The following is a 25,809-nucleotide window of genomic DNA, read 5'->3' as shown; positions in this document are numbered from 1 at the left end:
TACATCCATCTTTATGTACAGTCTATGATTCTATGATATGATTCTAGGAGACAGGGTGGTCTTTAGAGAAGAGCTGATTATAATAAACCCAGCATTAGCCTGTTTATAACTACATACCATATCAGCACCATGTCATGTAAATTAAAATACATACAGTACCAGTCAACATTTTGGAAACACTTTCCCATCAACTTGAATGAGAAAGTGTGTCCAGACTTTTGACTGGTACTATAGCATTGCACTGAAGCAGCACAGCATACAGTGTGCTTGCAGCTGATGATATGAAGGCAGGGTGAGGAGAAGACATTAGAGAGTGAATGGAGAAAAACAGAGAGGCAGAGCGGTGGAGAGAAAATAGACGTGGTGAGATGAAGAGAAAGACGCCTGAGGGGAAATGGGAACGATAGGGAAGAAAAAAGGCTTTAAGAGAATGAAGGCTGAAGAAATGGAAAGGACAGGAGAGGTGGGGGGAGGGGGAGGGGGGGGTCTGAGATAAAGAGTGAGCGAGGGTAGAGATGGACAGAGAGACAATATGAAAGAGCAGTGCAAGGGGGAAGAGTAGGGGGGTTGCTGGGGGAGGGAGGGGAGTGAAGTGAAAGGGAGAAAGTAAAGAGGAGGAGAGAGATGAGAGGAGCGAGTGAGGTGGAGGATGGAGGAGTGCAGTGATCAGTGCTGGGCTGCGACCCCACTTAGTGACCAGGCTGAAAGCTTTCCACTTCAGCAGCCTGCTGGCAGCACGCCGGCTACCACATACACTCACACACACACACACATTTTGTGACTGATGCTTACTTCAAATACAGTCACACACACACATACACCTTTTCACATCACAACACAGTTTAAAGCCGTGCTAGGCAAGATTTTTGTCGGATGAAATCCCAGCTTTCTTATCAGCCCGAATCACAACATCAGGCTCCATCCCATCCCCACTCACAGAGACAGCACACATCCCTCCTACACCCAAATGAAATCCTGCTATTGTAGCACGTTCCCAAAGCTGATGAGTCTATATCAAAAAGTGCCAGAACTGTGGCAGTTTTCTGATGTTACCTTTCAGGAGGTATGGTCATTGAAGTCTTTACAATTCTGTTAGCTCGCTGCCAGTTTGCCAGCATGCCAGCATGTGAAGCTGCTTTGTGGCACACTGCAAGCATTAGCTGGGTAAGGTGCAGTCCATCTCTTTCCATGTTTAGTCCTCGAATCCCTCAGCCAGCAGAGTTTATAACAGTTATTCTTCTAAATGAAAGCAGTGGATCTCACACAGATTAAGGTTGATATCATGAAGCGAATTCACTGCTGACTGATGCGCTCAGCATGAGGTTCTTAAAGTTGTTACTCTGTTAATATACATGTTGTAATTTTTATTAGAAAGTTATTTTGCATTTGTGTTTGCTTTGCTGCATATTTGATAAAGTACACTGGCCAGAAAGGCTCAGTCACACCAACATTAAAGGACAGGTTCACAATTCTTCAATTCTTTCTTAAAACAACAGTCAGCAGCTCAAATTAAAATTGCTGTAATTATTCCTCTTGCTAGAAGATCCCTTCATAATGCACCTAAAATTTTATTTTAAGTTGATCTGAAGCTTCAGCCGTCCAAATGAGTCAAATCAAGTCTTCTATGTTTCAACATTACAGTGTTTTTAGTGCCAAAGTCCATGGACACCTGACTGCTGGTTTAAGACACATTTAAAGAATTGTGAACATTTCCTTTAAGTGACATCATTCACTAACATGAAGTTAAACACCCGCCTGATTCAGCTGTGAAGCTCAGGCTGCTGAAACTGAATAGAAGCTTCACATCTACTTTTAAATGACTGTGTGGACACACTGTGGAGTTTCTCCTTCATCACTTCCATTGAAAGCAAATTTGAAAGAGATCTTTTATTAGTCAGTATGAACAAGAGGAATGATTACAGAGAGGACAACCTCTTTCACTGTTCATATGGACACCTGACTGTTGATTTAATACACAAAATTATGAACCCGTCCTTTAAAAGGGTCAGTGTCTGTGGCACGGTCAATTCATGTCAGTGAGATCACCACCAACTATTATGGGAGTGATGTAAATCTGTGAAAATCTATTGCATCAAGTCAAACATTGATGAACTTTGACATGCAAATTTGTGCCAATGACCAATAGCAAACAGTCTGCTCAGCAGTGACCATTTAGGGAGTAGAGAGCCACAGAGTTCAAAGTGTAGGAAGCTACTGTAGCTTACAGCTCTGTTGCTCTGTCCACTTCTATTTAACTCTCCTCTGCCAGAGTACAAACTGCTCCATAAAAGAATTATGTTTTTTTTAAAAGTAAGGACTCAAAAAACTATGAATACATATTTGGATATGAACAGATAATGTGCCAAGCTCTCTGAACTCATACAAACACACAACATACTGTATGTCACACCACTGCTTGTCAGAGTCATTTCCAATCACAATATTCAGATCTAACACACACAGCAGGCAGGATACTTTGCTGTGACACTATGTGGTGTGACCAGGGCATAACATGAGAGTCACAAACTAAAATACCTGCCCACTACAGTGCAGTTCTAGTCCAGCATGAGTACCTCTGACTTCATCATGCACTCCAGTAGTCACAGTTGGTATCAGGAAAAAGATTTTTTTAAAAACAGGAAAAAGAATCACCTCACATATTGTGCTGTATCTCAAATCTCACACTTCTGTACGTACACTTAACATTTTGAGTGCATAAGTGTGTTCACGCTGAGAAGTATGGAAAAATGTAGTGCACTGTAAAACGGTCAAAATGTTGAGTGTGGAACGGTCACCATCTTGGCTACTTAGCAGAAGTAGAGGGCCCACTTTTCGAGTATGTTGTAACTACGGTGAACATTGCCACATTATACAAATGTAAATTGTACATGTGTTTTTTGCACTAAGCACAACACATCACATTTAAGCCATCAGTAGGTTTATTAGGTTAAGTTAGCAGTCTGTAATCATTTGGTACTGCGAACGATAATGCAAATGCTAATGCTAGCTTGCTAACATTAGCTAATTGTCATTGTGATGCGGAACGGCCGTGTTTGATTTGAGACACTACCACTAACACTAACCTGTCAAAATGTGCACACTACTAAATAAGTAGCCTACATAGAGCCTGATTTACTAAGATCCCAAATAGTGGGTACTAAATTGCGTGCACAGTGCAATAGAGTGTGCGTTTTGTTTGCTTGCGTTTTGCGGGTGATCTACTAAGAATAACTGCGTAAATGAAAACAGGTGCAACAGGGTGGAGACAGCAGTATTTAAATGAGGGTTTTGTGTCTTTATGGAGAGTTTGGACGAGCAGAAAGCTGCAAGCGCAAAATGAAATGTGATCAGGTTCTAGTGGAAGAGGTTAACATATGTACACATGCAAACCTTTAGTAAATCAGGCCCATAGTGTACACAGTGTATTAAATCTACGTGTACTGACAGAGGTATTTGAGACATAGCAGTTGTCTTTTAAATGAATTTAGTTACACTTAAAAACTCCTGACAGGTTTTGGCATGAAACCTTCCTCAGTGCATGTGACAGCAGTGAGCTCTCCTTATAAAAGGACACATCATGTGATCAACGCTCAACAGAAAACAGTCTGACCTGTACACCTGAGAAGAGGTCCTCTACTTCCATCACCACCCAATAAAACCCAGCACCCACAACCACTAGTTCCACATTCATAACAGTATCGGAGAATTCATCTATCCAGAACATTTGTCTTAGAGACAGAAGTTTTAGGAGGTCTTTACCACTCGTCAATGACACCTCTTCAAACTGTTAAGAGAAGATGAGTCATGATTTGTTTCCATATAGTGTTTTTGGCCAGTAAAAGGATGCTTCATGTATTTACAGTCTGTTGTTATGGCACTGGGAACACTTGGCACACCTAGAGTAGCCTTTGACTGGCAGCCAACTGTGGCTTTCAGGCTTCTTTCGAAGCCTGTATGTAGCATCTATGATTGGAGCACATCTGAAAATACTTGATAGTGTTTGTGGTGGGGAAGCTGGTGAGGGATCATGTACTTTGGGATCTAGAGAGAAGATTTGCATCTGTTTAAACCTCCTGGTGAGGCTTGTCCCTTGCAGACAAATGAAGTGACTGGTGATGTCATCCGTTTCCAAGTAAACATTGCTGTGAGACAGACAGCAGAGCAGGGAAGAGGAGGAGGAGTAAGAGGGCAGATGGGATGAAATCTTGATGAGCTTTCCTCAAGTTCAGCCCCACAAGGCTAATAACAGAAATCATCAGGATATCCAACAATTCTGTTCCATAAGCTGTAATGAACATTACAGTCTCTACCGGAGCTTTGAATCTGTTAATAAAAAACCATCATGTCTCCATTTCAATGGACTCCCACATGCTCATTGGTTCCAGTCATTTATTTCATGTCTACAGAGTCTGTTCCTCTAGATCCAGCACATGTCCACCTGGGTTGCAATGCTTTTCCTTTGACACAAATCTATTCATCCCTCCTGTTGTCTTCCTGTCCACTGTGCAACTTTTGTCCCGCCTGGTCAAAATTGAGCCGGTCTGATTTGACTGTTCATGAAGCATAAGGTATAAATGATCACCCAATTCTGTTTTAGACCTTTTTTAGCCAACTTCATTCCAACTTACTACCACACGTTTTACACATATTTTTGGAATTTATACTCAATAGGCCTCATTTAAATGAAATTATACCTCCTTTTTGAGTTAATGCCTGTTGTCCTCCTGGGTCAAAATTGACCTGAGGACAACAGAAGAATCAGATTAAGATTGTTAACACTGATCTGATTGTTACCTCACCCATCTATCAACCTCCCTGCCTTTATATTGGCCAAATCCACAAATAAAAAACACAAATAGCTCATACCTGAAGGAGGGGGAAAGACATATTTGAAACTTGAATAAACAGATAAACAAATTAATTTTTTTTTTGATTAATGTGTAATTGCAAAAAGACTGACTACCCAAGCATAATGAGAAATAGTAATAAACCAGAAATGCAATAAAGTGTGCTTTATATGAAGTCTGCACAGCCCCAGCACAATGTTATTCAAGAGTAGTAAGAAAAGAAAAAGAAAAGCTCTTCACTGAAGTGACAAAAGCTTACTAGTTTCAGTCAAGTATTGAAGAGCACATGGAATTCAAGGGTGACTTACTGTACTGAAGGACGTTTTTAATCCTCACAGAGAGAGGCTGTAGGGCCGGCCGCCTTCCACCTCCACAGTACAGTAAAACTCCACTCCAGCAAAGTTGCAAAGGCCATAAAAGTGGCAGAGCTGTCTGGGCCAGACTCTGTGAAAGTGAGATCACTGCAAAAAAAGAACAGGAGCAAATTTAAAATGTGTTACTGTCTCACTTCAAACACTGTATAATGATGAACAGACCCAGAGTTTATGTATTTATAAAAGAGGGATAAAAATGTCTGTTTTATATGAGTGCTTAGATAGTTGTATGTGACTGTTACACATACCATTTAAACCATAATATAATAATAATAATATAATAATGCAATCATAAGAATCATGAATCAAATAACTATGTGTAATGTGCAACTTCACTTGTATAGCAATGAATCCATAAAGAATGATTAGGGTTTCATCATCTTTCAGCCCATGTTTAGGTTTCGCAACATTTGTGGGTTCAGTCTGTAATAAATACACTGTGCACTCAGCTCAGCAAACAGCAAACAAAGTACAAACCAGAGACTGGCTGGTGAACACAGTGAAGTATTTAGTAGCTAAAGAGACAGATGTTTTTCTCAGGAAGAGAAACCAAATGAAAGCCAAAAAGAGAGTCGATATATGACTCACATTTATCAGGAGGACACAAACAAAACTACTCCAAATCAATGCTACAAATTCCCTCCAGACTGGTTTTCAGAAATATAAAAAATAGTCTTTAAATAATAGATTGTGTCCAATAAAATTATACCCAGTGGTGGAAGAAGAATCCAGGTCTTTTACGTAAATAAAAGTACCAATACAGCAATACAACATACAGAAATACAACATTACAAGTAAAAGTCCTGAAAAATCCTAATGCAGTAAAAGTACTGCAGTACTATGAGTGATGTAGTATGCAGTATTACGGTAAAAGTACTGCAGTATTATGAGCGATGTAGTATGCAGTATTACGGTAAAAGTACTGCAGTATTATGAGCGACGTAGTATGCAGTATTACGGTAAAAGTACTGCAGTACTATGAGCGATGTAGTATGCAGTATTACGGTAAAAGTACTGCAGTACTATGAGCGATGTAGTATGCAGTATTACGGTAAAAGTACTGCAGTACTATGAGCGATGTAGTATGCAGTATTACGGTAAAAGTACTGCAGTATTATGAGCGATGTAGTATGCAGTATTACAGTAAAAGTACTGCAGTATTATGAGTGATGTAGTATGCAGTATTACAGTAAAAGTCCTGCAGTATTATGAGCGATGTAGTATGCAGTATTACAGTAAAAGTACTGCAGTATTATGAGTGATGTAGTATGCAGTATTACAGTAAAAGTACTGCAGTATTATGAGTGATGTAGTATGCAGTATTACAGTAAAAGTAGTGGTTTGGTCCTCTGACTGATATATTATTATTATGACATCATTAGATTATTAATAGTGAAGCATCAGTGTTAGAGCAGCATGTTACTGTTGTAGCTGCTGGAGGTGGAGCTAGTTTACACTACTTTATATACAGTTAGCTAGTTTAGTCCAGTGGTTCCCAACCTAGGGGTGGGGCCCCTCCAAAGGGTCAGCAGATAAATGTGAGGGGTGGTGAGATGATTAATGGTAGAGGAAAGAAGAAAAAAACTAAGTTCTGATAGTTGGACTTTTTCTCTAATCTTTGATTTTTGCTGAAATATTGGATCATTTGAACATTTATTGAAATGAAACCATGTGAGAAGTTTAGAGGGAAAAATCACTATTTGGTGGAGCTGTTAACAACTCATAGACATCTGAAATGTGAGCCTGACTACACACCGCTTTATGTAAGAAATATTTCTCTGTAGCCTGTGTGCTGGATGAGTGAATAGGTTTGCTGCCTTCAAGTGAATGGAGAACCAATGAATGCAGCTTTAAGTTGAACGATGGACTGTGGCTGACATGAGGAGTCCATGTTCATTAGCCCATCATTACATGCTGTGAAGTTGGATATATAACTTTAAAAAAAAGTCCCAGTATTGATTACCACCTTGGCTTTTATGTGAACAGTATTTACAAGTGTGAAACTGGTCATTCTGTAACTCCCATAAGACATGACTCAGCATTAGTCCAGCAGGCTTGATAATGTACTTTACACTGCATGATTCCATAGTTATTACAGATAAAGTGTGAGTGAACTTGATAAAGAATGTGCTCCCACTCTTCCTCAGTGAACCATCCATCTAAATCCTCTCCCCACTAAGTTTTAATCTCTAACAGCGGATTGAACAGACTGAATGATAAAGCAGGACAATCATCTTCTTTGTAAAGGGAAATGAGGGGTTCAAACAGGGGTGGAATGGAAGAAAAAACGGACTCTGCCGGACCCATAGAAACTCACCTGTATATACACTACCAGGCTATGTCACACTTTAGAAGAATGCAGGAGTGAAAAGAGATTTAATTTAAGAAATGAACTATAGTGGAAACTCATTTTAGTGATCACGGTCACATTGATCAACTAATATATGGATCATTTGGGTATTTTTATACATATGACAACATTTTTCTTAAACTTTACTCCCATGACACATGGATAATATTACCATTATTGCCTCGAGGTAACCTGTCTGCTTCTGGCCGGTTACCTGAGGCTGCTGCTGTGTGCACATTGAACTCATGACGGGAAAAAGAAAGTCATTTTCTCTCAATGAAAAACTTCTTGAAGCTGATGATAAACTGCCAGAAACAAGCCAATGAGTCTGTTTCATTACTTTATATTCATGTAATAAATATACAAATGTCAATTAGATGGTAATCTGTATGAGAAATGAAAAAAAAAGAATTTAGTGGTTATAATAATTAATTGAATTACTGTAAGCAGTTCACACTGTATAATCATTAGTACAACATTACATGATATAGAAACCCCTGTACAATGTAATTACTGATAAAGATCTAGTTGTGTAATGGTTCAGATTAGGATCGTTTTATAAGTGTAATTGATGAAGTTGGGAGGGGGATAAAATATCACCATCACCACAACCTCTTAGTGCAGCCTCAAAAATCACCATGTAACTGAGTCAACACAACTTGGTAAGTAAGGTTTGTATTTACTGCTGTTCCATTAGCATTGTATTATTTCCATGTTGCATTCTCTTTATACACAGACAGTGCAGCAGTTTACACAGCAGACAAACTTCATTTCGGTGGTTTTCATCCTTCACTGAATCCTTCTGTAACATAGTTCTGTTAGCTTTGACTTAAATATGGGCCAAAGGGCGCGCAGGTGGTCGAGTGGTTAGAGCGCATGCCACATACGCAGCCAACCCCGGTTCGAATCCCAGCCAGAGGTCCTTTGCTGCATGTCACCCCCCCCTCTCTCTCCCATGTTTCCTGTCTGTCAACTTCTGAATAAAGGTGTCTATGCCGAAAAAAAACTATATAAAAAAAATAATATTAAAAAAAAATAAAATAAATATGGGCCAAAGGAGCCAACTGAACCAAACTTAGTTGGCTAGGGAGAAGGAGACAAACAAGAGGGTCACCCTGAACTGTCACCCAGAACCACTTTGGGCCATGCAGCCTGATCGACTCAGCCAATCTCCACAGCACAGCACAGCTCTCTCTCTCTCTCTCTTTCTTTCTCTATGTTGTGTTTAAGTGTTATTTTTCTATCATCGGTTTTTTTGCAGTGCACCTGATGACCATGCAGCCCTACAGTTCGACTATCAATCTGTTTTTGTGTGTCATAAATGTGATCGCATCATCTCTGTAATGCTAACACTGAAAGTTCTTCAACAAACAGCAGGGTTACCTGAGGATCTGAACAAATCAATGTTGCCCTTTGCACAGCAATGTATCATTATCACTCATACACGAGTCTTTCATCAGATCTCGTTCACTGACCACAGTAAGCAGTTCAGGTGAACATGCAATTTAAACCTGATTCATTCTGCTGCATTTTTTTCAAATGATGTGTAAATTCATTCTTAAGAGCCTCACAGTAGCTGTTGTCTATTTTGATTCCAGTTCTATGAAGTCATTGTTAAAACTGTTTCTCCCAACCGGCAACACTACTGAATAAAATGATGACAACGGTATGACTATAGTGGCCTGCCAGGTTAGCATTATAATGCGAATGTAAACCAAATGGAGTCTCCTTATAACTGCATTATGAGTCATTTCCTCTCAATACAATACTCACATGCCTGTACTGAAAGGTTATTATTGGTCACCTGCTTTAACCCTCCTGTCGTCCTCCCGGGTCAAATTGACCCCATCTCTTTGACTGTTCCTTCTTTCCTCCCTTCCTTCCTTCCTCTTTCTTTAATTTTTCCTTCGTTCTTCCCCTCCTCCCCTCTTTCTTTGCTCCCTCCTCCTTCCATACTTCTTTCCTCACTTCCTTCCATCCTTCCTTGCTTCCTTCCTTCCTTCCATCCTTCCTTGCTTGCTTCCTACCTTCCTTCGTTACTCCTTTCCTTCCTTCCTTCCTTCCTTCCTTCCTTCCTTCCTTCCTTCCTTCCTTCCTTCCTTCTTTCCTTACTCCCTCCCTCCCTCCTTCCTTCTTTCCTTCCTCCCTTCCTTCCCTTCTTCCTTCCTTCATCTTTTCCTCCTTACTCCTTTCTTTCCTTCCTCCTTTCCTTCCTCACTTCCTTCCTCTTTTCCTCCTTTCCTTCCTCCCTTCTTTCCTCCCTGCCTTCCTTCCTCCCTTCCTTCCATTAATATTTGTTCACACTATATGTTCAAATGTTCATAGTTCGCTACTTACGCTAAAATGAAAGGGAGAGCAATAGAAGAAAGACAAACTCTTGTTCTATTCTTCATTTCTAAACTTTAAGATCAGGCTTTAATGCAAATATTTGAGTCATTTCTATATTATTATGTAGTTATGTTAATTTGACTTGTGTACTCACATGTCTGGACTGTGAATGATCTCCCTAATAGGAATACAATTAAAAAGAATGGTTATTATTGGCCAATGTATTTACTCTTTCTATTCCTTCCATACTAACACTTCAGATGTTACATTCTTTTGTTTTTACATGTTCATATTTTGCCAGTTTTATACTATAGTTCTGAAAAAATGTCATTTTGACTGTATATTTGACAAATTAAAGTTAAATGACAAATAAACCAAATCTTGAACTCACAATCTGAAAACAGAAAACTGTTATCTCCCTGTGAGCATCTCTGACTTTCTAGTGAAGTCTTCATCTAGTAATAATTAATTAAAATTAAGATTTTTGAAAAGTGTGCCAGGTCCAGATGTGCCCTAATAAGCTTATTTTGACTAGTCTGAAGCATTTTTTGATGAGTCTTGAGACCAGACTGTGATGATAAATTGTCATTAAAATGCTTTATGCTCTCCTTTTGGAGCTGACTATAAAGCCACATCTAAATAATAAACACTTTTTGTGTACTTATTGTCTGACCAATCTCATTTGAAATTCTAGTTATTTTTTAGCTTGGGAAAACGACATCTGATTCCTTATGAAGACCCATACTGCAATATTTGGTCGTTAGTAGTAATTTAGTTAATAGTAACTTTATCAATGCAGAGCAAAGCATTGTCTGCATAAAAAGTGATCATGTTTTTAGAAATGAATCAATAGAATAGAAGAAGAAGAATGGCCCCAGGACAGTCCCCTGAGGCCCCCCATGAGTTCTGGTGTGGGTGATGGAGTGCTGAGGCTGAAGTCATATTTATTTAGCAGGAGGAAGGAGCATATTAACTGAATGTGATGTTAGACAGCGTGAATCATTCTGCTCTTTGATCTTGTTAAGTTTAATTAAGCATTGTGACAAGTGTGCTGCGTGCTCCACCAAAGATACACACAAACAAAGAATTTAGAATTTCAGCATGTAGCAGAGAAATGAGAGTTTTACAGTCGGAACAAGTCCCCCAAATGAAATGACAGAGCGCATAATTTGTCACTGTGACACACAAGCTTTCATCTGATCTGATGTTCTGATATCATTCCAAATCACCAGCCTCACTTCTGCTCTGTCAATAGCAATCACGCACGAAAACTCATCAAACATTTAAAAAAAATCATAGATATTAATGACTGTGTCTATGTAAATGTGGTCACAATGCACCCTGAATCCAAACCAATTTAAACAATGAGCTATCTCATCATTCTCAGCCATATTCAACTGTGTAAAACTGCTGAAATCAAAACTCAACAACACAGCAGCAACTTTTGACACAAGGTTACTTATATTTCTGATAATTGGCCCTCTATTAAATGGGTACATAGTCTCAAGGAACAGCTACAAGTATGGTCAGAATGAATAAAGCATATCTGAAATATCATATGACATACCACTGGTTTGTGTTGTTACCTGTATTAATGAGCGTTATCTCCATTCTGTCCACAATATGCTAATTATGTAGGCAGAGCTGGTAGACATTAATGGGTAGCAATGCAGTACGTCCTCTCAAGGGACCAATACAATGTACAAGGTAAGGGTCATGTGACACACAGAGTAATGTTGTCTTACCCCTTAGTATGTGTCAAGTGCCAAAAATGTTGGAGCCTACAACTCCCAAAATGCAACATATCATATTTATATTCATCCCTCCTGCCTTGCTCCTGCCAATGACTTTTTATCCATACCTCCAGGTTATAACATGGGATTGTTGTTAAGACATTGCTGTAATCATCTCATATTGGAAAAATTCAAAGCCACAGAAGACCTTAAAAAAACTGTTTCTACAGATGTAATACTCCACATGACAGGTCAACTGACTTTTATGTGTAAAATTGGTGAGGTTGCCCTTTAAGGAAATATGAGGATTAATCAGAGTATGAACAAAGTACAGAGTATGAACAAAGATCTCTTTTTATATGAGACGACACACTTCGCTATCAGTGAGAATCAAAGCAGACTGTATCAGACACGGCATGTTGGGGTATGTGGTCCAACAAAAGAAATCTATCACTGAGTTACATTATGGGAAGTGGTGTATCCACTGCTTTTGGATTCTACCCTTTAGTAACTTAAAACCAGTATATCTCACCTTCTACTTTTATTTTGACCGTTCTTTTAAAATCTGTCTCTGGGAAGTCCCCAAACATTATGAAACTGATATCAAATCACTGCACTGTCCATTTAAAGAGAAGTATTGCTTGATTGAAGGGTGTCTCTGCCTGTTAGAGGCAGCCTGGGTGGGTCTCAAACCTCTTCAGGTACCACCAGTTTTCCTTTCTGGAGTCTAAAGTGGGGTTTTCTGGTTCCGGTAATTGACAGTATCTCCTCTTGGCTTACTTTACATGCATGTTTTTCAATTTTGTATGGCAAAAATAAGCATGGGCCTTCTATATTTTTTTTATTATTTATAGTTGTATATATTTGTAATATGAGCCAACCATTAGCAAATCCTGAAAATCACTTAATTTGGAGGTCAGTTGATAGTGTATTCCTTCATGCAGTGATCTCAACAGATTTCTTCACTCTCAGTAAACGTCAGTGCTCCTGTTGTCCGTTAGAGGGCGGCACTGAGGCGCGGAGGGGCCGGCGTTAAGTCAGTCGCAGGCGGGTTGAAGTACCGCTGAGCCGGGCAGAGCAGACAGACACAGAGCAGGGCTGGTGGAGGGAGGAAGGCTTCCTCATGCCGCCGGGGTTTACCGGGAATTAAATATCTGCCGTCCAGCGCTACGTGAAGGACTCTGTCGGTTCTGGAAAGGAGGAATTTATAACTCAACAAAAATGCATCTTCTTGGAATTTGGATGCTGATGGCGACTCTGCAGGTAGGTTACAAAAATGATTTTTTTCCCCCCTTCCAATTTTGCACAGAGTCAGGTCCAGATTGGCGGATGCTGCGGTAGGCTTAGAGCAGAACAAACAGAGACTGATGCCCGTTAGAGGAGACAGAGAGGAGCGCTGCAGGGGAAGAGGAAGAGGAAGAGGAGGAGGACAATGAAATTATTATTGACTCTACATCTGCGCTGATTTTGTCCGCTTACATTGACTTTATGTTTTTTATTAGTAAATCTTTGCATTTGTCGACTACACCGGGCCGACAGTAGCAGGCTGTATTGACACACTGGCAGTTAAAAAACGCTGCTGATCTCAGACCTGCTCCCAGTCATTTATCAAACTAACAAGACTCAATGCGTGAGGAAGCTGATCGCTGCTCAGAGTTACACATGAAATGCTGCTGTGTGGAAGAGCCCGAGCTTAGAAATAACATTTAGGTGTTTGTGTGTGTGTGTGTGTGTACGTGTGTGTGTGGTTGAAAACACATCCATCCATCCATCCATCCCTGATGATCTGCTGCTGCTGTCGCCTCTTCCAGCATCTCATTGATGACACAATTCATGTTGCTTTCAGCTGAAATCAAATGGGTTGACTTTTGTTAGGCTGTAATCCAGTTAACACCCCCTCCCCCAAGCCGCCCCCCCCCACCCCCCCTTCATACAGCGTTCTGCTTTAATATCGCACTCAGCATATAAAGCGAGCTCCATTTAAAAAAAAAAAAAGATGGTAGTTTTATGTGTCCTCTTATAACCGGGCAGACGGTGATGGGACAAGGTTTAAAGACGTTTTATGGGTCGTGTCTGCTCCTCAATGAAACATCCAGCACCGCATCTATTAATACTGATCCCCCATCCCTCCTCATCCTAAACAAATCCACGTTAACGTTGAAGAAAACCTGCCTCTGTCATGTTGCTCTCACGCACTAACGTTTACATATTTTTGCCTTGCTGCCACTTGGGGAGAGTGGATCTCTGCCTGATGTGTTTATATTAAAGAAGACTATTACCATAACGGTTGAAATCGCATCATTTGGTTGTTAGACGTTAAAGCAAGAAGACCTGCCCTATTTTTAAACTGAGTTCAGACTGCTTGGTGTGTAAGGAATAGAGAGAGAGAGAGAGAGAGAGAGAGAGAGAGAGAGAGAGAGAGAGAGAGAGAGAGAGAGAGAGAGAGAGAGAAGAAAGCAGAAACAGTCCACACAGAGATGACAGACCATTTCCCATAAGTAAGAATATAACTTTTAAAGGAGCATACCGGCGTGTTTTATGGTCTATTTCATTTACTACAAACATGCAGCTTATATTACTGCTGGCAATGTTCCTGAATGTAGTCTACCATTCATTTACACATGTGTTTTAATACATTTCCAATCAGCAGCACAGTGAACATCATGGTTAGTAGAATTTCTTCACCGATATCAATTGACATCAATGGCTGCTTTAAAAGAAGAAAAACAATCCTTAAAGATTGGATGGAGTTTGGATTTAGTGAAGGCAGAAAAAGAGGGGATTCGCACCATGTGGGCAAATCAATAGCGAGGACAGTGCTGTGTCAAAGGGGTCAAAGGTCACCTCCTAAAATAAACCCACCGCCAATTCTTTACCTCCAAAACAGCAAGGTCTGCACTCTGGAGGGCTTACCTTTTAAATCCTCTCAAAAGACACTGATAGATTGGCTTTTGTTACTTTTTTCGCTTCATTTTGAAGCTTTTACAGATAGTGTTACCACATAGTGTGCTAGATGTGTGTCACTGGATGTCGGTTTAGAGATATATCAGTGTGAATATCAGGTGTGCTGATAAGATAAATGATTTAGTTATACGTAAACCCCGGACGGTTCACAAGCCTGGAGATAAATCAGTAAACATTAATGAGCAGAATATCGTTTACCTTTAACTGCTTTGTTCCCCAGAGCCTTTACTCACACAGTATCTCAGGAGGAAGAGATAGATATTGGAAGTTGAAGGTGTTTCATAAAGTGTAATTGTGAGTGCATCCCATGTCCGTTCATCTTTTATTCCCCAGAGGATCTGCTTGATGCGGAATTATTGCAAAAGATTTATGAATCCTTAAGATTTTACCGTATATTGGTGCAGGTTTCACTCGCTCTAAGCTCGCTGTGCCATTCGTAAAAAAGGTTAAAAGTTATAGACAAATCATTTGCTGACATCTGTAATTGGAAGATTCACAGCCAGGAGGTATAACTGACAACATGGATGCAAAAACAATAAAGCCCGACCGCTGATTGGAAAATGAGAATTTGACCCTACTTCATATCTTGAAAAGCCATCTGAGACAGACTTCTATGCACATGGACAGTTATTGAATCCACCAGCTGATTACAGTGAGAACTCAGTGAGTATAGAGGAGGTTGCTGTATGAATGTACCTTTTGTTTGGTGACCCAGTCTCTGCTCCTACAGATAACACATGTAATCAACAAAACAGATGAGGTCTGGTGAAATGAGCCGGACCACATGGAATAGAAGTCCAGGTGTGTGTTTTTGCTTTCCGTCTGCATCACGGATAATATTCTTATGTACGCCTTTTTTTAATTCCAGTGATGAATAACGTTATGTAAGACAGGTGTCCCATCTGAATACACTTACTAATGTATCATAAGCATGGTTGTAATGTATGATTCCATTTTTAAACAATATGATTAAATGTTCCAAACAACAGAAGAAGCAGCAGGATTCCAGCTCTGTGAGACTGAAATAATGAGCTGATTACAGAGATAAAAAAACAAGTTGATTAATCCTCTTGTCGTTTGACAGAAAATAAATTGGCAATAATCTTGACTGATTATTATTAAAAAAAAAGAAGAAATGTAGAAATATGAGTGAATCTTTTTATCACAGTTCATTGAATATCTTTGAGTTGTGGACGGTTAGACAGACCAAACAAGTTATTTCAAGATGTCTTCTTGGTGTGGGAAATTATAATGTACTATTTTCTGATATTTTATAGACAGTTAATGAAATAAACACATATATTAAACAAAGAAGACTCTTATCTGAGCCTGTAAACAGTGCATTAAGATCATTTTTCCACACATTTTGAGGACATAATAGGTTTTTAGCCAGTTAATGGATTAATCCAGGGGAGGCCGACCATGTGCTATGAAGTGATCATCACAGCGGGTGGGTTCCTCTGAGGAGTTCCTCCCCTCTGGCAGCTGTGATAATCAGTGGGTGGAGTTTTCAGTCAGAATGAAAATCTGTCAAACTGTTGGCTTTCAGTGGCACATGGCCGGCCGCCCCTGGATTAGCCAATCAACAGTCAATTGATCTCACAATCACGATGAATCGTTCCCGTCTTTTTGTCGGGACCTAAATGTGTCACCTTCAGCTTTGTGAGCTTGTTATGGGATTGTTCTGACATTCATTTGACGACTAAATGATCAATCAATGATTCAAAAATAATGAGAATAATCTTTAGTCACAGCCTGATAATAACATGTCAATCATCCTTTGTGCCGGTGCCACAGGTGCACAGCCATTGTTCAGCTCATCGTTCTTTCCTCAGCGGGCAACCTGTCTAACAGGTAGAAGTTAATCAATGAAATTCTCTAATGGTCTTCAGTGTAGGGTCGCGTGTGTGGAAATGACAGTTGATTCAGGGTCTAGTTCACAATGTGTCTTGATAGCTTTTTTTTTTGTTTGTGCCCTTTTGATCATCTCTTCTCTGTCAGTGCTAGTGGAGTCTTGTCTCCACCATGAAACAGGTGCAGCTGAATGATTCTTTAGGACATAACCCATCAGATTATCATGCATAAGAAGCCGATGCTGTTATTTGTCTGATTTATAGCATGTAAAGTCTAATAAAGAGGTCAGGTGAGGTGTGGAGGTTTACAGAGTGTCAGGGACCAAGCAGTAAGGCCTTACAACACAACATGTGTAAAGTCAAAAATATTCATTTATTCCAAACTTATTATTCACAACAATGACAAAAATAGGCAAGTTAAAGAAAAGCATAACTGACCTGGTTTATATACAAAGGCTAGCCCACACACACATACAAGGGGAGCAAGAATAAACAATGAACTCTATATCACAACCCAACCTTAATAGCAACACAGATTTCATTCAAGAAACTATTAACAACCAAACTAACTGTCAAACCATGAAAAATAAAAAAATAAAAAGTTCAAAAATGGATACAAAAAGGCCAGACCCCCCCCTCTGGCACCCCAGAGGGGAGGGGGGGAGATGTCATCTTTAGCGGCGCTGCTTCAGTTAAAATGAAGAAAATAAACATCATTTAATGCAAACAAAAGAAGTTACTGACAGAATGCTGAAATCAGTAAACAAACTGCTAATAATAAAGTGTTGTGCAGGCTGGTTGTGACATCGACTTTAACAGAAACATGACGTCATCCCCACACTTTTTCCTGAGAGGGTCATTGATAAAATCAAACAGAGTTCATCATATGTGAAAACCTATTGGTGAAGTCAGATTAGGGTTAGGGTTAGGGTCTGTCTCATGGTAACGTGTTGTCTGTTTTATAGCAACCAGATTAATGTTTATTAGCATACTAATCGCTAATCGCTAGTAAAGCGTTTTTGGAAGAAGAAGTCAAGAAGTTAATAGAAGTTACCTTTGTGTTCAGAAAGTAAACTCATCCAGTTTTATACCGTTTTAGGCCAAATACCAAAGAATGTGTTGCTTTGTTCATAGTTCCACTCCTTATTTTTGTGAGTCATGTGTGTTACAGTGAGCTATAGTTTGTTTCACTTCTACTTCTCCATGAACTCAGAAGCAACTTTTTTTGTTTTAAGGGCAATATAGTACAGTTCCAACTTGAACCTATACATTCATTACAACCTAAAATGATTGTTATTAAGGTCATTATTTGAAGATAGTGATTTTTTTACCAAACCGGGGTTTCGATGTGTTTAGCATCTATACCTATCGCTTTTTATTCTAATGAAAATGTAAGTATAATAAAGATAGTTATGCTACAGTCCAGCAATACATACAAACAACTGGATGAGAGATGATCCAGATGATCCAGATGTTGAGATTGCGGTGCTCATGTCCCTGCGTGAAATGTTTGTATGGTTAACAGTTGAAGTTGGTGTTGACACACGGTGCGGGCCCCCCGCAGAGGGTCACAGCAGGTGCCGAGCTTCACATCCATACAGAATGGAGTACCAGAAAACAGTTATCAAGCACTTTATCAGGCTGGATCATTATTTGTAGCTTTAGTGTCTCCATCACAAGTTTAGTCCTAGTTGAAAAAAGAGATCTTATCTTGTATGTGGAAAAAAGAGGACGGGTGATGTTGGACAGCCTCGTTGTCATTTTAACGATGTGAATATAATGATGTCATATTCTGTAATACTTGTCAAGACATCAGGATCTGAAGCAGGAAGTGTATGTATGTAATGTACAGTTTCATCTTTAATAAACTCGTTTTTTTTAAATAGCTGATTCATCTGCATGTTATTTCCTCAATCGGTCTAAAAACGGTGACATAGTGATATTTTCAAATGTCTCGTTAGTTTTGTCAGTAACTAATTACTGTGATTGGACACATTTTTGTGCTGGAATAGAATAGAACCAGCCCTCACATGACCTCTGGATCCTCCCTCCCTTCCCTCTTTCTTCTCCCCACTTCATTTTTTACCCGCCCTCTAAATGTCAGCAGTGAAGCCTGCGCAGCGTTAATGCAGAAACGCAGCATCGCACCAGACTCTCGCTATGTGTGTGTGTGTGTTTACTTCCTCCTTCCTTCTGCTAATAGGGCGAGAGATGAAAGCCAGCCCTGCTAAACCCCTCCCCCCACCTCTTCCAAACATGTCAGGATGGGCAGCGGAGACGTGAGGGGTTTAAAGTTTTTTTTTCTTCTTCTTTTTTTTTTTTTGGGTTAAGTGGAAGCAAATCACGGCACCCCTCTCTTTGGCTTCGCTGCTTTAATCACAGAAGAACACAGACTCACACACACACACACACACACACACACACACTCACACACACACACACACACACTACAGCAGATGCTTTCCTGCTGCACTGTGGAGCAGAGGAGTGGGAATATGTGTGTGTGTCTGTGTGTGTGTGTGTATATGTGGGACATGAGGTGGAGGGGAGGGGAGGGTGAGTGGTGGTCCGTGTTCAAACAACAGGAGAGACAAAAGTCTAGACGCTAATTATCATCAAAATTAATTGACCCAGTTGTCTCCTGCTCTTCATGGTGATTAATACTGGTCTCTTGGTTTAGACTGGTGTTGAACTGGATTTTATTTTCCCTCCTGACAGACATTCTTCTTCTGCTCCACTCTTAGGAGATAGGACCAAACCCAATTAAAAAAAAAAACGTGGAATTTAAATCATTGGTTTGTGTTAATTGCTTCTCTCCTCATTATTTCTTCGCCATGTTTACATTCAGCCTCAACAATGGCAGTGTGAATCCGCTCATATCGCCTCAGTCACATCTCAGCTGGTAGAAAAAAAAGAAGACTTTATGAATTGCAAACATGTTTTTTTATATTCTATACATTTCTCCACTTTACAAATGGAGTTCTGAATGTGATTCACCTCTCCTGTTTGAAGCAGAAACAAGCTTTTAAAAAAAAAAAAGGTTGCGAGGGCATCAAAACGCTTGTTGTCTAACATGAATGCAGATATCTGACTTTGTTTTTCTTTCTCTTTCATCTTCCTGTCTTTTTCCCCCCCCCCTCCTCTTTTCTTCCAGGCTGTTGTTCTGGGAGGAGACGCTGAGGGCTCGTCGAGCGAGCCGGGGTCGCTGCCATGCGTGAGGGGCTTCACACAGGAAGAATACATCATCCAAATGGACCAGGAGCTGGCAAAGGGACAGGCTGTCTTCAACGGTCAGTGTGCACAGGCACACACACACACACACACAACCACACACACACACAAACTTGACGCGAGGACAGCTCCAGTAATAATCCCCTGCTGTTGGGTGGGGGTTGTTTAAGAGTCCTGCTGATATTTGAACCATAATGGAGCTTGGAGAGGACTGACCTTTGCAGAGACTGAGTGTGGAGTGGGATTAGACTGATACACTGAGCCGATACTGTCCTCACTGTTAAGATAAATGCAGTCATGTCTACCATTGAAATACTGTGGATGGAGCACCACTGACTGCTCTACCAGGCTTCTTCTCATTGTTCTCTTGTTCTCCTGGATGGTTTAGATGTTGCATGGTGGTCCAAATGCTGGTTTATGGTGTTTTTTTCTAAATCTCTATTACTTCAACACACCAGAAAAGATGATGTTATATTGGTTGAAGCATTGTATTGAAATGTGAGGAGCTATTTTCATGAGTATGAAGAAGTAAACCAACTGTGGAGGACTTGTTGTTTTTTCTTATTGAGCTTTCTGTTGATCTGAATGCTTAATCTGCTTATTTTTTATTCAAAATTCAAACTCATGCTTGAGTGTGAGAAAAAGAAAAACATTCCATCTTGTAATGAAGTGTCTGGATTTGAAATTCACAGCGTATATAAGTGCAACAGGCCGTGCCTTGTACTCCGGCGGGAGGGGGGGTGTGTTCGTTAATTGCATGTCAGTCTGATCTATTCCACGCCCTGTTGCTTTATCTGTAAACTAAGAGATTGTTGTTCTCTTTGTTAATGCAAGACGGAGGAAGCCAGCGAGCCGTGAACAGATAATCTTGGCAACAAACCATCTGAAGAATAATGTGTGGAAGCATTTTAGATTTGACACAACAGATGGAAAAATCTTAGATAAAGGAAAAGGCTGTTTGCTGCCTTTCTTTTTTAACATTTTTTTTTAAATTAATTGCAACTTCCTTAACGTTACCATAACAACAAACCTGGAGTCACCTGTTAGGCAATCAAGAGAAACAGCATGAAAGATGGAATGAACAGAAACGCGCCAATTTCACAATGTAGGTGAACAAATTTGAATGAGTTCCATGTTTAATCTAATTTATTCCAACTTGATTTTCTGAAGTAAAAAAAGTGACAATTTTAATACACAATAATTCTGGTGCCAGATTAAAGAAATAATCCACCTAAAATGATGGAATACTTTACCTAAAGCTATGAGAGATGTGGGCTCTGTGAACATTTCAGCTAAAAAAGCTAAAAACATATTTATTTAATCTAATTTTATTATTTATATGCTGTTTTATTGAATTATATTTTTTAAATATTTTTCTCTGAAAAGCATTTTTGAGCTACATCCCTTGTATGAAAGGTGCTCTATAAATAAAGTGTATTATAGTTATTATTATCTTCAGATATGGAGAAGTGCCACTGTGGTCATCTTCATGTCAGTTATCGAGGATTCCAATGTTGACACGTTAGTAATACAATGAGCATACAAAGAGACAATAGAGAAGAAGTTGATACTTTATTTGTTAGTTAGCAGCCACTGTTAGCTACTAGTCATACCATATATTCTGTTATGTAGTCTCACTTTAAAAAATAAATAAATAGAGCCATATAGGTCAAAGCCTAGTGTGTAGTAATATGTTAACATGGATTATACATCCTGCTGTTGTTTATTCAACGAACCACAATCAATCAGCGTGATATTTGTGTATGCTGTGTGTGTGTCAGAGGGGTCGGAGTGATCAGTATCATTGACCAGGCCTCAGGGTATCAGCAGCAGCCTGATCAATAAGCAGTGTATATTTATAGATGAGATGTATATTTGTAGGATGAGAGACAGACCTGCTTAACCTGAGTGCTGTTTATCGTCTGCTATGCTGTAGTAGTCTATTGTTTATATCCTCTAAAGTCTAAATGTCTATCTTTACTCCAGTGTTGTCACTAATAGTCCGACTTTACAGCAGGAACGTTGCCATGTCATTCTTTACGTCCAGCCTGAGAGAATAACTAATGTCCCATCGCTTGAGCCGTTCCCTAAGCGGTGGAGCGGTGATCAGCTCGACTCTGCTCGCCATGATGTGAGTGTGTTGCCATGGAAATGCGGTAACCACGGCAGCTCTACAGATTGCTGAAGCTAATAGCTAATAAAACTCTTAGAGCTAATGTGAAGGTTTTTTTACCAATACGTTTTCTACGTGTTTGTATTTGTAGAGATGTCTGTTAATATTCAATATCTCTTGCCTCTGCTTATTTTCAGACCTCTTGATGTCTGTGAATTAGTGGTCACTTGTGAGAGCGTTCTTTCTTCTAATAGGGGCGAATGGGAATCGTAGTCATTGTGTTTGAGCTCGCTGCAGCACCAAACACACATCATGTAGCTTCAGTCTGCTCAGATGAGGGATATGTTGAATGGAAGGTTGTCAGTTTTAGTCCTCCATTGTAAAAAATATCTCTCAACCTACAGAGAAGCTCTTCAGTTTGGTTGTACAGGGCAGCTCCCAGTGTGACCATGTATGTAACCCTGTATGAATATGAAGCAGGGTTTATGCTGTCAAGTTCCTCTGGAGAAATTAAGGTCAAAAAGTGACTTTCTCTCTGCTGGAATTAATCTGTTTTTGTTGTATTTTTTGTGTGATTTTATTCAGAAGGAATGTACGAAACAGAGCTGACCGGCCAAGTTTCTAACCACATCGAATGTGTATACACAAACAAAAGCAAGGACCAGGCAAAAATCCTACAATAACACATAGCTGAGATGGTGTGTGTGAGTGTGTGATCACTTTTGTGTGCTTCAGTGGACTTGTATGAGCCCTGCGAAGTGTAACAAGGCAACGGCGACTGAAGCTGACAGAGCGACTAGAGATACAAGGAGAAAGAGTGTTTCAGTGTGTTCGTCTGCAGCGGTGATGCTCATTGTGTATGTGTGTGTGTCTGTGTGAGTGTGTGCGTGAGGGTGAGGGGGCTAGGCGACAAATTGCAAGGCCGTGTTGTTTATTCAATGTAACAAATGCTAATTGCTAAATCATATGCAGTCAGGCTGCTAGAAACACCAAGAAATTATGTTGTCTGTCATTATTCATCCATCAGTCTGACTTCCTGTGTCTGACACTGCTCACCATTTATACTTTAATATGCACACACACACACACACACACAGAGAATGATTGTTTGCTCACTAAAATGAAGGCAATGGATGATGGAGAGATGAAGAAAATTTGTTAAATCTTTACCATTTACTTAAAACGTAGCTAAATTTATATATTTAATATTTAAAAGTCACATAAAATATCAATAGGCAATACAAAGTTAGTACAAAAAGTGTTATGATGAGATTACGTTAACGTTAACCTTTCCGTTAGCCTTTTAGTTGCAGTAGCATTAGCAGTGTTAGCCCTTTTAGTTGTCTCGTTAGCCTTAGTAACGCTAGTCTTTTGGTACAAATGTTTTTTTGGTCATGCTAGCCTTGACTTTAGCATTGTCATGTTAGCCGTTTTGCTCTCTTGCTAACAGTTAATGAAGTTAGCTTTAGAGTAGGGCTGAGCTATTAATCAAATATGATTTTCAGTTATGATACAAACTAAAAAATGATTGTGTGACATCAGTAGGCCTCTTTGTTTATTTTTTAACTTTTTATTTATTTATCAAATATTATCAACGTATTTTTGTCAAGTATTTTTGTATTGATTTTTCAGTTGAACTATATTTTAGGTTTAAGGAGATCCAGTAAAAAATGTGTTTTTAAAGTTCAATAAATGCATGATATTTCTAAAGCTTATGAGTAGCCGTGTTAAGTAATCATAATGCCAACATTGAGCAAAATAATCGTGAATATAATTTTTGCCATATTATCTCATAGTTTTTCAGTTCCATTAACCCTGTTAGACGTTTAGTTGTCCTGGTAGCATTACTGTACGTTCAGACCAAAAGCGTCAAAAGCGGACAGTATGCCAAATCCGCCCTGTCTGCCCTGCTAAAGTCGATTTTGTCGCTCTTTCGTTCTTGCTTCTCAATTTAAAGGGGCCGCACATCACTCGCATAAAAAGCCCGCAGTGCAACAACTGCTGTAGCACAGCTCATTCATTTACCAGTATCAACATGGATGAGAGAGAGATCGTTGCTTTTGGTGCTTTATACTGTAGGACTGATATGTTGATAAGTCTGCAGCCTGTGAGATGCAGCACAGAGCGCAGTGCCTTTACGCACAGCCTCACTATTTATTAAATCAGCTGATGACACCAGGCTGCTGCAGTATAACCACACACACCTCTACACTCATCAGACTGGTTGTAAAAAAGCAACTCGCATTGCTTGTCAAATGCACTGTTATAATAGCAATCTCTAAAGTGTCAGCACTTCTGGATGTTAGAGGGAATGGGAGATGACACTCACCACACTCATTAATAGATTAATACAGATGTTTTAACTACAGATGTGCATATACTTTTCTTGTTGATAAAATCACTAAGTGGCAGCGGAGCGTCTTTCCTCCAGAAGCAGACGTGGTTCTGAGACCCATTCTCCACAAAAAACACCATAAATTCAGTCTGTGCTGCATGTTTTGATGTCTCCTCCCGTCAGGTCACCGTGCATGCAGCGGCACCACACAGATAGGGCTGTCGGCATTGCGGACCGTCGGCGAAGCGAAACCTACTACAACTTCATTAAAAAAGTTAAGCTTCAAGCTGTCGCAACACATTAAATATTATACAGTACATTACAATATGCAAAGTGTATGCCGTATGCAAGGACGAATGAATGAACAAAACTGGCGGCAACTTTTATGGCGGGCAAAGCAAGCATTCAATATTTTCTCTCCTTTATTACAAACATATTACACATTTGATAGGAACCCAAGTTACGTGGGTTGTTTCGCTGGGACCCACTTGACCAAGGGACGTCAGCAGATCTAGACATTCCCATTGGTTATTGCATGGCTATCCGCTTTGTGCACTCTGGAGCGTCATAAAAAGTTAAAACATTTTTTACTGTTGACCCAAACTTCACTTAACATCTCCCGCTCTTAAATCTTAATGGACAGCTCTCTGCCAATCAGAAGTGAGTGTGTCCAGTAGTTACAGTATAAGTTAAATTATTAAACCAAGTTCAGAAAACTAGTTTTTAGCTCTACTTCTTTTGCTTTTTGGATGTTTTCAAATCTGCCTCACCATCATTTCACAGACACAGAGACTGGACTGGACTGGATGATGTGTTTTTGATAACCTCGCTGTGTTTTGTAGTGGGATGTAAGGGACTCATTGAGCTGTTTGAAGATCATTTGGGGGTGCGTGCATGGTGTCTTTGCTGGGTTACAATCTGATGGCTCTGGGCACTGTTAATTATTTAATTGGAGCAGAGGATGACTGAATTATTAATGAGAGGATGGAAGGAGAGACATAATTATTAACAGACATGCAGAGTGTCTGGGGGATGGGTTGTGAAGGAAAGGAGGTTAGAGGTGACATCAGCCTCTATCCCACTGATAAGACAGTAGCAGTAAACAGGAAGTAACAATGAAGCTTATATGAGTTAAATAAAGTTCATTGTTTGAAAAGCTGCTATTCTACAGTAATCCATCAAACATTTGGTCTAATTCTTATCTTTGGGGCCAGCTCAGTGTATTGCATTTCATAATTTTTTTATATTATTACAGATAAGATGTCAAACTGGGTATTTAATCTTAATACAGATTCCTCTTGATTCAGGTTAAAATGTTGCTAATTATAGATAGTAATTTACTTTAGCTTATTTTGCTAAATGAAAAATGGTTTAACTTGTGCTAAAATGTAGTTTCTTTTGCTAAGTGAAAAATGGTTTAGCTTCTGTTGCTAAAGTTTAGCTTCTTTTGCTAAGTGAAAAACGGTTTAGCTTCTTTTGCTAAAGTTTAGCTTCTTTTGCTAAGTGAAAAATGGTTTAGCTTCTGTTGCTAAAGTTTAGCTTCTTTTGCTAAGTGAAAAATGGTTTAGCTTCTGTTGCTAAAGCTTAGCTGCTTTTGCTCAATGAAAATGGTTTAGTCTCTTTTGCTAAAGTACATCTTAGCCTATTTTGCTAAACTTTAGCTTCTTTTGCTAAATGAAAA

At 39.5% G+C, this 25,809-nt stretch overlaps 1 protein-coding gene across 1 annotated transcript in view; it reads left to right on the top strand.

Annotated features, from left to right (window-relative positions):
- Positions 1 to 12,693: 12,693 nt before the first annotated feature.
- LOC133985056 (cadherin-2-like) overlaps positions 12,694 to 25,809 on the top strand; it is a 104,712-nt gene continuing 91,596 nt past the window's right edge. Inside the window, exons 1-2 of the mRNA XM_062424610.1 lie at positions 12,694 to 12,895; positions 19,604 to 19,739. Coding sequence (XP_062280594.1) covers positions 12,854 to 12,895; positions 19,604 to 19,739 — 178 coding nt within the window. The 5' untranslated portion in view covers positions 12,694 to 12,853. The remainder of the gene's footprint in view (positions 12,896 to 19,603; positions 19,740 to 25,809) is intronic.

Source organism: Scomber scombrus, chromosome 8, assembly GCF_963691925.1.
Source record: "Scomber scombrus chromosome 8, fScoSco1.1, whole genome shotgun sequence".
Taxonomy (NCBI): Eukaryota; Metazoa; Chordata; class Actinopteri; order Scombriformes; family Scombridae; genus Scomber; species Scomber scombrus.
This window is presented reverse-complemented; position numbering and strand designations above follow the sequence as displayed.